Source organism: Leucoraja erinacea, chromosome 22 (genome assembly GCF_028641065.1).
Source record: "Leucoraja erinacea ecotype New England chromosome 22, Leri_hhj_1, whole genome shotgun sequence".
Lineage (NCBI taxonomy): Eukaryota > Metazoa > Chordata > Chondrichthyes > Rajiformes > Rajidae > Leucoraja > Leucoraja erinaceus.
Genome location: NC_073398.1, coordinates 23,920,897 through 23,932,943, shown reverse-complemented (window position 1 = coordinate 23,932,943; position 12,047 = coordinate 23,920,897). Strand labels below are relative to the sequence as shown.

General features: G+C 40.4%; 1 protein-coding gene across 1 annotated transcript in view; it reads left to right on the top strand.

Annotated features, from left to right (window-relative positions):
- The window catches only part of reln (reelin), a 253,257-nt gene that overhangs the window by 104,388 nt on the left and 136,822 nt on the right, over window positions 1–12,047 (top strand). Inside the window, exons 11-16 of the mRNA XM_055653596.1 lie at window positions 3,847–3,992; window positions 6,331–6,482; window positions 7,275–7,387; window positions 9,110–9,318; window positions 10,448–10,576; window positions 11,518–11,627. Of these exons, the coding sequence (XP_055509571.1) occupies window positions 3,847–3,992; window positions 6,331–6,482; window positions 7,275–7,387; window positions 9,110–9,318; window positions 10,448–10,576; window positions 11,518–11,627 (859 nt within the window). The remainder of the gene's footprint in view (window positions 1–3,846; window positions 3,993–6,330; window positions 6,483–7,274; window positions 7,388–9,109; window positions 9,319–10,447; window positions 10,577–11,517; window positions 11,628–12,047) is intronic.

Here is a 12,047-nt window from a genome sequence, read left to right as displayed (position 1 = left end):
GATCCTCCAGTGCTTCTATGCAGCGGCGGTGGAAAGCATCTTGTCCGGTAACATTACCATCTGGTTTGGGAATTGCTCTGCCAAGGACAAGAAGGCTCTGCAGAGAGTAGTGCGTTCGGCCGAACGCACTATGGGAACTTCACTCACCCCCCTGCAGGAACTATACAACAGGAGGTGCAACTTCAGAGCAAACAAAATCATGAGAGACCCCTTCCACCCCTGCAACAGACTGTTCCAGCTGCTACGGTCAGGCAAACGCCTCCGTTGCCATGCGGTGAGAATGGAGAGGTTGAGAAGGAGTTTCTTCCCAGAGGCAATTCGGACTGTAAACGCCTATCTCACCAGGGACTAACTCTACAGAACGTTTTTCCTTCTGTTATTTATTATGTAAAAGAATATGTGTGTTATGATTTTGTTTATAATTTGTTTGGTTGTTTTGTTGTTTGTCTTTTGCACAAAAAATCCGCGAGCATTGCCACTTTCATTTCACTGCACATCTCGTATGTGTATGTGACAAATAAACTTGACTTGACTTGACTTGACTTGAGATCCCTTTAATGGTGTGGAGGTCAGCATCTGTGATGGACTGGGCAGTAGTCACCACTCTCTGCAGCCTCCTTCCTTCCTGGGCATTCATGTTACTGAACCAGGCTGCCTGGGATGCAACCAATCGGTGTGCTATCCATCATACACCTGTAGATGTTCAATAGATTATTATTGAATTTATATCATTGTGTTTTTATACCACTACAACCTAAAATTAACATACTTTAACTGAACGATTTTTAAAACGGCAACCTATTTTTAGTCGAGGCCAGTTTTAAACATGATGAAAAATTAGCAGCAACCTAGATGAAGTCTCGACCATGCGGAAACCACTTTCGACCATTAAGGAGAGTGACCAAAACCTCCGGAAACCTTGGGTGGTGGGCAAGGTCACCAGAGGTTGATGTTTCGGTCTCCTAAGTGGGACAGGGGCTTAAGACTCCATTAAGTAAATACATTTTGTAAATGAAAATATAATTGCCTCCAGATTATTTGGCAGCTGCACTCACACTGTGCTGTTAGCTGCCCCCACATAACAATGTGGAATACGTATAATGATTTTACACTCGAAAATGTACATGACCAAAACTTACCTGGGTATATTTTCTTCTGGCTACTGATATTAACTAGAAAAGATAGTGCAACTGGAAAAATGAAATCTGTTTTACATTTATATTTGCGACTGGTAATAGTTCCCACAATAATAGTTCCCACAGTTCACTGCAGTATGTCTTCCGTCTCTGCCAGTCAGTTTCATGTTTTGTTCAATGAATTAAGATTAATTACTATTTGTTTACAAGGCTCAAAGCAGAGGATGATAAAACAAGTTAAAAAAAAAAAATAGGAGTTGGATTTATCCCATGCTGATCATTAAAGTTTTAACCATTAGACTGTGTTTCTGAGGGCATGGGGGGTAAAAATGAAACATAAATCAAACTATTTGGCTGATATTTCTCAACCATTAAAAATCAATCAATCAAACATATTTATATAATCAATGTATTCTTAAGAAAAGGACCCACTCATATTGCTGAATTTACTTTGTAAAGCCTTTATGCCTAATGGCTGCATTAATCCCCTGCTACTTCGCCATTTGATCCTAAATGTAACATTCCTGGAAGGTGAGAATATGAAAATGTGAAAAAAGATGGGAAAACCCCAGGATTTATAATTTGATCAATTCCCTCTATCAACAGCTCTAGCAACTATCCTCAGACAAACCTTCTGTCTTTACTTTGTGTACTAGTCATGTCTCTACTATTTATTTCATTCCCCTTACATGTTTTTCCTCTACCTGCTAAATTTTTGTAAGGTGTCCTTGAGGCTCTTGAAAGGCGCCCATAAATAAAATGTATTATTATTATTATTAAACCTCCCCTTGTTTGCTCTCTAAAGCTTTTGATTCACATGTGCTGTTTCTGAAGCTGTATTATATTATCAGAGCTTTCCTTTCCCTTATGTTTTTGTTGCTTGACATTTGTATGGACCACATGCTGTGATAGATTATCAACACAGAGTAACTTTGTCACAATAAGATTTTCAAACAGTCGAAGAGATGAAGAGCCAAGCTTGGAGGTGTAGCAGTGCTCGACAGGATAGAAGTGTTTATTTTAAATAAATTATTCTGCATTATAAGTGTTTTAGAGGAGGATGTTGAATTATTGTTGCAAGTAATTACAGAAAAATCTGGTACTTGGGGAAAGTATCTGAAACTCGTATGGATGTCATTGGGTTGTAATAGAGATGAGGAGGAATTTCTACAGCCAGAGGGTGATGAATTTATGGAATTCATTGCCACAGATGGCTGTGGAGGCCGAGATATTGTGTAATTTTTAAGCGGAGATTGATATGTTCTTGATTAGGAAGGGCATCAAAGGTTATGGGGAGAAGGCAGGAGAATGGGTTGAGAGGGAAAAATAGATAAGGCGTCATCAAATGGTTAAGTGGATTTGATGGGCTGAATGGCCTAATTCTACTCCTCTTATGATAATGTACATTCTTGGCAGTTGGAAATCAAAGAGAAGGTACCACAAACTGTTACTGTATTTTATCAATTTTCACTAGTATGCATATGTGGGGGACTGAAGAGCAGTTAAATAACTTTTCAACCCGAGATTATTAAACTGGGAAGTACAGGCCTGTTACTCAACCCCCAGCTGTGCCCAAACTACTAGAAGCCAATAATTTGAGATTGAATGTTTAGAAATTAAAATGTATTGGACAACATCATGTTTCTACCAATTTAACTGTTCTTTAAATCAGAATCTAATTAATAATGAAACTGAAAAGATGCAAATAATGAAGCAACAATTGATTTTCCAATGGCTTTTGCTGAAGTGTCTCACGGAAAGGTTCACTACACTGCATCAATTATTGGGTAGAATTGGAAATGTAACAGCACGGATAGGTACAGAAAACCAACCGAAAGTTGCTTTGCCAGGAGAAGATTTGAAAATTGTGTTCCAAAGGGTAGATTTCATTGTCTAACCAGGTTTATGATTTGAATTTGGATCGCATGAGAACATCAAAATGTATCGGAGAGGAAAATTCAGAGATTAGGCAAATAATCAGAAGGGTGGTAAGAAGTGTCCAGAAGGAATAGTCAAACTTGTGGAATGGATAAACCAATGACCAACACGATTCATTGAGAGATGTTTGAGATAAGCATTTAGGAAAGGAAATTCACATCAAAACATTCATTGCGATGCTCAAAGGCTTGGATATCAGAAACAGCAGGGAGTTGAAAATACTTATTGTGGGTACAATACTGCAAAGATGTAACATGCGCCAAAGGAATTTCTATTTTTATAAACAGAGGCTTAAAGTACATCACCAAAGAGATCCTAGTAATTTTATTTTAGCCAATAGTCATGACCGTGTTTACAATTGCATTCTCATGGGTACACCATTATAAATGAGCTATTGAGCTGTAGATTAATGAGGGTGATAACACAAATTCATAAGTGTAAATAGAAAATTGAGATTAATATAATTGTATAAAGTATTGTAAAAACATTGCAATTATAAAAGCAAAGGATTTTAATGTTATTATTGTTTTTAATAATCTGACTGAAAGGCTTGTGAAAACGGATGTATTTAGCACTGTGACATTAATCAATAAAGTGGCTCTTGTTTAACTGTGATTTTGCTTTTTAATTGGATCTAATATTTAAAGCTATAACAAATGAATAATTCAAAACTCTTCCAAATTCTCTTTTTTGCTTTATGAGTTGGTTGTGTTTACAAAAAAATGATTATAATAAGTGTAATGCCGTCTCTCCTCTGTCCCTCTCTCCACAGCATAGCTGTCAGTCTGATGGTAACGCCATGTATTTCCATGGGACAGAGGGCACTGATTTTAACTTTGTAACAACCAGGGACATTGATCTGCAGACTGAAGGCATTGTAACACAGTGGGTAGAAGAGTTTGAAAGTCAGCCTGCAGGGTAAGTGCTTGTTATTTCTAGTATTCCGAAGATGTGTACTATTATCATGGGGATAAGTGAAATTCAAAAGAGAGCTGCATTAGCTCTGCACATACATATTTAAACTGTAGCTACCAGCCAAATAAATTTGCGGAGAGTTCAGTGTTTGCAGTGGGATGGAAACCGTGCATTAGGAATAACTTTTAACTCTTCATACCCTTGCAACTTAAAAGAAAACCAAACATAGCTTTTTCCTCCATTGCCCTGGAAAAATAAATCATCTTCTCCCAGTTCATAACCACAGAGGTTCTGAAAGGTTTCCTGTGCACCTAGATATTAAAAAAAAAAGCACTTGACAGCAGAGGGAATTCAATTCCCTGAACTTATCCTCACTGCTGATGCATGTTCAATTGACAGCTCAGGGATATCCATTTAATGTCCTCCTCAGAGAGTTTAATTTTCTGTTAACCCCCTTTGTGACTTCACAATGTTTAATATATCAGCTACTTCAAGCTCGATAACAAGCTGAATAGCTCTTGCGAAAGTTCAAGGGAAAAAAAATGTTCCGCCTGCTTCTGGTAGCAAAAGTGCAAATGCATGAATAGGAATGGATTTAGGATTTTATTGTGGCTGGTGAAGCGAGAGGATTTTTCCATTATTGCTACTTACCATTTTCTTCCACTACAGAGAACAAACAACGTGTACAAATGGCCTGTGTTCTAAAGTGATCAGACTCTCCCTGGGTTACTCCGCTGACATGTGCTTTGATTTGCTACGACTTCATTTGCAATTCTCTCCATTTACTTCCTTCACCCAGGCTTGAATATTCTAGCCTTCTGTCCATCCCTTCATCTTTTTACTTAATGCAGGCCTTCAGCTGCCTCAGCAATATCTTCTGAAACATCGTCCCTTGTTATTATTTCTTTTCAATTTTACCAAGCTTGGAGCCCATCTCCCCAGCTTTAATCACATTTTGCTTTGCATTGTGAAGCTCTCCTGGATTTGGGGTTTGCAGCAGAGAATTGTGCAGTATTTAACAATAGGTTTGGTTGGTCTTTGGGGGAGAGATGATTTTGATCGAGGGCACAGGAGTTGTATTTGCATTGTGTGTGGAGATGAACAGCAACAAGAGCCAAGTTGCTTTTCCCTGTGCAAAATGACTTTGTAAATCTCCTGTTCTTGCTTGTAAACTCTTCCCCTCTCCTAGCCCTTGGCACTGCTCAGGATATCTGCAACATTAAAAGTATTATGTAAATACATGCAGTTATTGTTGTTGAAGCAGCTAGGATTTAAGGAGATTAGAATAATTGCCCCATGCACAGAGTTCGTGAGCATCCCTGAGCAAGGTTTCTTCATTGTTTTTTAACATTTACCTTCACTGTTTGCATATAAATAATGTCAGATTCTAGAAGCTTCTCATAAGATTGGATGGATTCCTGTACATTTTAAAACAACATAATAATTTTGGCAAATGTGTAATGGACTCTTAATTACTTTAATTAATTCTAAATCCATTCGTTTTTCAAAACCAGTATTCACCAATGCCCCAGAAGGATTTGAAAGACATTAAGTAAATACAAACTCTGCCTCTTCTTACATAAATCTGATTGATGATCCCATGGAGTCTGCTTCTTTCTTTCAAATACATCTGTGGTGATTTTTAAATTTTATTTCAAGTCTGTTTTCTTTTGTCGTTGCTATGTTAACACCAGAAGTTAATGCCATAATTCAGTCTGAAAATGGTATCTAAGCCATGACTCTACCTGGGCCTCTAAGATTCCACTCACGTTCTAGTGTTTTAAATAGGTCTGTGAAAAGAAGATCTTTCTCTTTGAAACTAGTGAGCTGTGGGAATCTACAGCTACACATCCATGTTCTTAGTCTAGACTGATCAGATTTCCAATTAGAGTTTTGTCTCACAGTGGCAGTTATCGTCTCAATCCCTTTTCGCCCTAGTATTGTTTTTAAAAATCTCTTAATGCAGGTATGTATTTCTGAAAATCAATGTCACTTTGGAGTAAACAATTTTGATATCAGATTTAGTCACTCAAGTGCCTGTTGTATACTTGCATTCCTGAAGTTATATCTTTTAACCCCCAGCTTAACATTTCATATCTTGTCCTGATGTTATTAGAACTGTTTACTTTTGCTTCCTGGGTAATTATTTTTATCAAAGCAATCGGGCGACGCAGAGATAATTATTTTGAAAGCTGAGTTTCTACAAATCCACAGCCTTTGAAACAAAAGCATGTTTGCTTCAAATGTTTATAAAGTGGAATGTAAGTTTTATCACAACTGCAATTAAAGTATGCGGCAGAAACATACCATGCTGGCCTTTCTCACGTCTTTCTCTCTGCAGCTGGGAGACATCAGGAGCTGTCATTGGCACAGAGTGCGGCGAGGTGGAATCAGGCTCCTCTCTTGTCTTTCTCGATGAAGGCAGTCGTGTTGCCTGCACGCCATCTCTGGACACAACCAATGGTGGAAACCTCAGGTTTTACTTCAGCATGGGTGAGCTGTAAACCACAGAGCACAACGCTCGTATCTATTGACTCAAAATGCTAATTTGCTAACTGTTGAATATTTTAACAGTTTGAGTCTAACCTTGCCTGACATTGTGACTTGGCTACCTTTGAGAAGATTAAAAAACTTTGTCTGACTGCCCAATTCAAATCACCCATATTTAGCATGTCAACATCCATTTAAGTTGCACCTTTACATGTGTATGAAGGGATTCCAGAGCTGACTTAAAGTATCAGAAATATGTCCACTATTGTTGGTTATTGGGCAATACTCACCACTCCACAACATAAGCAGTGGCAAACACTCTTCCAAAAAGAATATCCAAGGCAAGTCCTTAAACTTCTTTTAAAAAAAAGATCATGGTGATCAGTTTTAGTTTTGTTTCATTTCTGAACATCCCTCTTCTCCGGATAAGACATGCATTGGCAAAAGGCCGAAGGGCCTCTTAACATGCGATATGACTCTATAAGCACAATTTTTTTAGACCATGATCATTTCAATGTGCCTGATAGGAATTTGGCTTTGACTAAACTTCCAATTCCAACCTGTGCCGTGTGCTGTCAGACATCCAAACATTTCCATTCAAGAACATCCCATTGTTGATGTGTTTTCTTTGTAGCTATTATAACATCAAACTGATGGGGCAACTATTTGTAATTATGAAACATGGCAAATTTAAAAAGAATTCAGTGATGGAACATTAGCTCATAGAGTGCTGTGTCTAAAGATACAGAGTTTGATGACAGCCATAGAAAATAATGCTCCATCTCTCTCCCTCAGGGGCTGGTTCATGCAGTCCTGGAGAATCACATGAAAACGATGTCATACTCTATGCCATTGTTGAGGGCAGAAGGGAACATATTTTGGACTTGCTCCCTTTTTCATCTTATAGGGTAAGTAGATTCAGTGCATCTACTTAAAATGGTCAGCATCAGTCACCAATGTTTTAATACTGCAGTTCTGGAGACCCATGAGCACCATAAATCTGAGGTTGTACAAAAGAATGAATGCAAAAGAAATAGCATCTCCACTCCCTTTATGTGAGTGCAAGAGGCTTGCCGGTAAAGTACAGATTCAACCTCCATCTAATGCTTTGCTAAGTTACCAGTCATCTCCACTTGCTCACAGTGGAATAGCAGCTGGAAGAATAACTCGTACCCCAACACCACAAACTTGCCTGGAGAAGCGACAGGTCAAGGGGACAGTTGTCACAACCACCTGATGTCAACTGGGCCAGGATGCGGCAGCAGACTGCCTTTTTATTAACAGGAAAAATATAATTAAAAAAATTAATGGGATTAAACTGAGATCCAAACATTTGATACCATCTTATTTGATGAAAATAAGATCAGATAATTAGTTGAGAGTGCCCTTAAGGAAATCATGGTTAAATAAATACAATTTCTTGTCACATTTTGGAAATTATGCAGTCAAAGGTCACAGTTTATTAGTATATCTTTATTTTTCCCAAGCTGCATGTTTGAACTCAGGCATGGAGGAAGGTTTGCCCTTTGCTTTGTTTCAACAGTGACCCGCGCAACAAGGACCCCGTCACTGTTTCTAATATCACATTTTATCTGCAGATGAGTTGTTCTTGATTGATTTAATTGTGTTTGGAACCATGGCAATGTTCACTGCACATTAGATGCGTCTTCCCAGCTTATTCACACCCCGTACCTACAAATGAGCTTTGGGAGACCGGCAGGAAGGATTTCCCTAATGATGCAGACGACTGTTCAATGGTACTTTATGGTCACATGTACCTAAGTACAGTGAAATGCACATGTACCGTAGTAGAGTGAAATGCTCTTTTTTTTGCATACAGTTCAGTGACAATCCTACCATACACCGGGCACAATCATACCAAGTACAAGACTGTAAGATAGTAGACCACACTGAGTCTGTACACAAGAGTCGCCATGGTTTAAGCACGATTTGTACCCCTTAAAGTCCAAAATTAAAAATAATGTTGTCTTAACTTGGCCATAAAAGCCCGTTGTCCTGGTGGCGGCACTGGGTCAAAGTTACAAACATCGTCCTGGCCAGGCCATGTGTCAATGTCCTCTACCGATGCTCCATGCTGCTGCAGGCCATGTCGGCTGCATGCACTCTACCACGGTGTGGAGCCCAATCTAATGGAGCCCCAGGCTGCTGCATGGCCTCCATTGGCCACTAGTGAAACTTTGCCACAGCGAACCCAAGAGGAATACATTCCAGTTGACTTGTTGATGCTCATTTTGTGATTTTTAATGAGAAACTCACCATCTAGGCCACCAGCAGTGCCTTTGTTAAAATCTTCAATAGCAATTAAAACCTCATCTGCAATAAAATATTTTAAAAGGATATGAATATTAGCCAGAGATTGGTTGTTAATTATTAAGAATGGCAAAATAAGATTTAAAATCTCCCTTCAGATTATCTATTCCCACGGGACAACCCACCGCTGTGGCGTGTTCTGCTGTGGGAGAACTCAGCTTCTGGCCTCATTTCCGACTTGTGAACTGTTTGTGTTATCAGGAATAGCACTCTGCTGCACCCTGGAAAGGATCTGTAATGTGTTTAAAATGAAGAAGTAGACAAGAACTATGTTTTAATCTCCAAGCTTTCTTTTGCAGAAAGCAGGTCTGGTTTCTGTTGTGATCACACCAGAACTGCAGACAGCAGCTGCAAGGTTCTGCTTGAGACAGAAGAGTCACCATGGGCTGAACAGGAACGTCTGGGCTGTCGACTACTTCCACATTCTACCTGTGATGCCACCAGCACCTTCTCACCTCGCAGAATTCTCCATCAACATGGGCTGTGGATCTCATCAACCCGGCAACAGGTAGAAGTACAGTATCTGCTGGTCAGCTTCTCACATTCTGGACAATATGCGCTCTGACCTTGGCCAGGGATCGTGTATACAGGAACAAAATATGATGGGGTTAGGAAGATTGCTTATTAAAGGGCCTGTCCCACTTTGGTGACATTTTCTGCGATAGCCGGCGCCAGTCACTATCGTGGCATGACGCCGAGAAATCGGCCCCCTACGACATTGTCCACGACAGGCCACCATCTAGTCGACGTCAAGCTACAACAAGCTACGTCAACTGGCGTCCCAATTCTTCGGGACACGCGACATCAACCCACGATAACATCCACGACAGCCTACGACGATATAGACGACAGCCTACGACAACCGAAGTCAGCCTATGTCAGTCCGCGACAAGGTACGACCCTGAGGGCGTCAACTGAAGACAGGTGGAGCGGTGCACTTTTTTCAAATGACGCAACGTGACACTCGTGACGCCGATGCTGCCGCCGGTTGACGTAGCACGACATAGGCACCCGGCGACAGCCAACGTCAGATGGTGTCAACCTGGCGACAGCCTACGACACCCTACGACAGCACCTACGCCAGGAGAAGTCACTCAACGTTAAGCTGACTGTCGCCGAGAGGTTTTGAACATTTCAAAACCAAGCGGCAACAAGAAAAAGGCCATGACACTTGAGGCAACAGCTCACGATAATACAGGTGTCACACCGCGTCACCCCGCGATCATGTGGCGACAGCCGATGTTCCGGCTGTCATCGAAAAAGTCGCCTAAGTGGGACAGGCCCTTAAGAGATTCCCACCTCCTTAAGCCTAGTGATCCACTGATGCATTCCTTAAAATCCCTCAAGCACTGCTGGATTAGTAGATAAAGGAATCTTTGATCTTCCTGATTCTTCAGAAATCCAACTCATTCCCTTAAAGATCAATCCCCTTTCTCTTCTAATGGTCTGGACAATCTCCAATCCTCCAACAATCTTCATATCTGGTCACACTTGGTTCCATTGAGGTCTCAGAAGACCTCCTCGATTTTATAGTTGGAAGTCATGTCTCCCTTAGCTACATGTGTTTCTGTTAGATGGTTCCAAGTGAAGGAAAATTATGATTTAAAAAAAATAATTAAATGTTTCTGTGCCAACAGCATCAGTTTGGGGTTTTCAACCAACCGTGGCCGTTCATGGTCCCTGCTGCACATGGAGTGTTTGCCTGATCTCTGTGCCGGCCCACACTACCCCCACAGCTCTGTCTACTCTTCTGAAAATTACAGTGGGTACGGATCTAACCAATCTTCCAATGTTATTGCTGAATAAAATCATTGTACTTCTAAATGACTGTTTTCCAATGTAGAATGACCAGGGGCTGAAAAATGTTTACATTGAAGCCAAGACCAGAATTTAGTCTGAAAATTGGATTAGAAATTCAATTGAAAATGAGATTTTCCGCTGTCAACATATTCATTAAAAATTCTCAGCAGTGTGAACAAATTGCACACACAAACATATACAAAGGCATGGTCAACATCGGCCACTCAACCCCCTGAGCCTACTCCATTGGTTTATAACATCATGGCTCATCTGATTGTAATATAATCTCTGCAATACCATCTATCCATCGTAACCTTACACTTTCTTGAAAGTATACTCCAACAGCTGTGAACCTCCTTCCTTCCTCATCTCCATTTGTTGTAGTGTCAGGGTCATAGAAACATAGAAAATAGGTGCAGGAGTAGACCATTCGACCCTTCGAGCCTGCACCACCATTCAATATGATCATGGCTGATCATCCAACTCGGTATCCTGTACCTGCATTCTCTCCATACCCCCTGATCCCTTTAGCCACAAGGGCCACATCTAACCCCCTCTTAAATATAGCCAATGAACTGGCCTCAACTACCTTCTGTGGCAGAGAATTCCAGAGATTCATCACTCTCTGTGTGAAAAATGTTTTTCTCATCTCGGTCCTAAAAGATTTCCCCCTTATCCTTAAACTGTGACCCCTTGTTCTGGACTTCCCCAACATCGGGAACAATCTTCCTGTCATACTAATATAATCTGAGAGGGACCATCCTCGGGAACTTGATCAGAACGCTGGCTGCTTATCCAGGAAGGAGGGAGTTCACCCATTCCAAGTACGTCGAAATCAACATAAACTGAGGAATTTGTTGATCTTGAAAATACTATTTGATTAATCAAATGTTGTCCTTTGTTGAAGGTGGAGTCGCATAACCATTCCTCTCCCATACGCAGCGCTTACCACTGGTACCAGGTTTCGCTGGAGTCAGATGGGCTCCTCAGCAGGGAACATGTGGGCGATTGACAATGGTTTGTAATGTTACATTCTTCAGTAAATGCACCATGATCAGCGACTTCTCTTTGTCAGTTTCATTTGTTTCATTTGTTTTTTCTGATGTATTTTGTTAAATTCCTGGAAAACTCTGCCATGACATGAAGTGACTAATGAGGGATGGCGAAGAGCTACCCCTGATGTCCTATTGCGATCCTGTTGAATGTTACATAAAGTGCCCCTTGTGTGACGCTGAACCTTCAGCAAAAAGCATATCCTATATATGGTCTCCATCATTTGGCAGTGAGGATAAGATGATTCCAAGAGAATAAGTGAGTTCGGTATTCCGAAAAACGCAAGGAATCATGGGATTTGTCAAAGGTCATTCGCGATAAAGAAAATGCGAATGAAGCGCTGGCTGTATAAACTGTGTATAAATTCTTATCTTTATTCCTAAT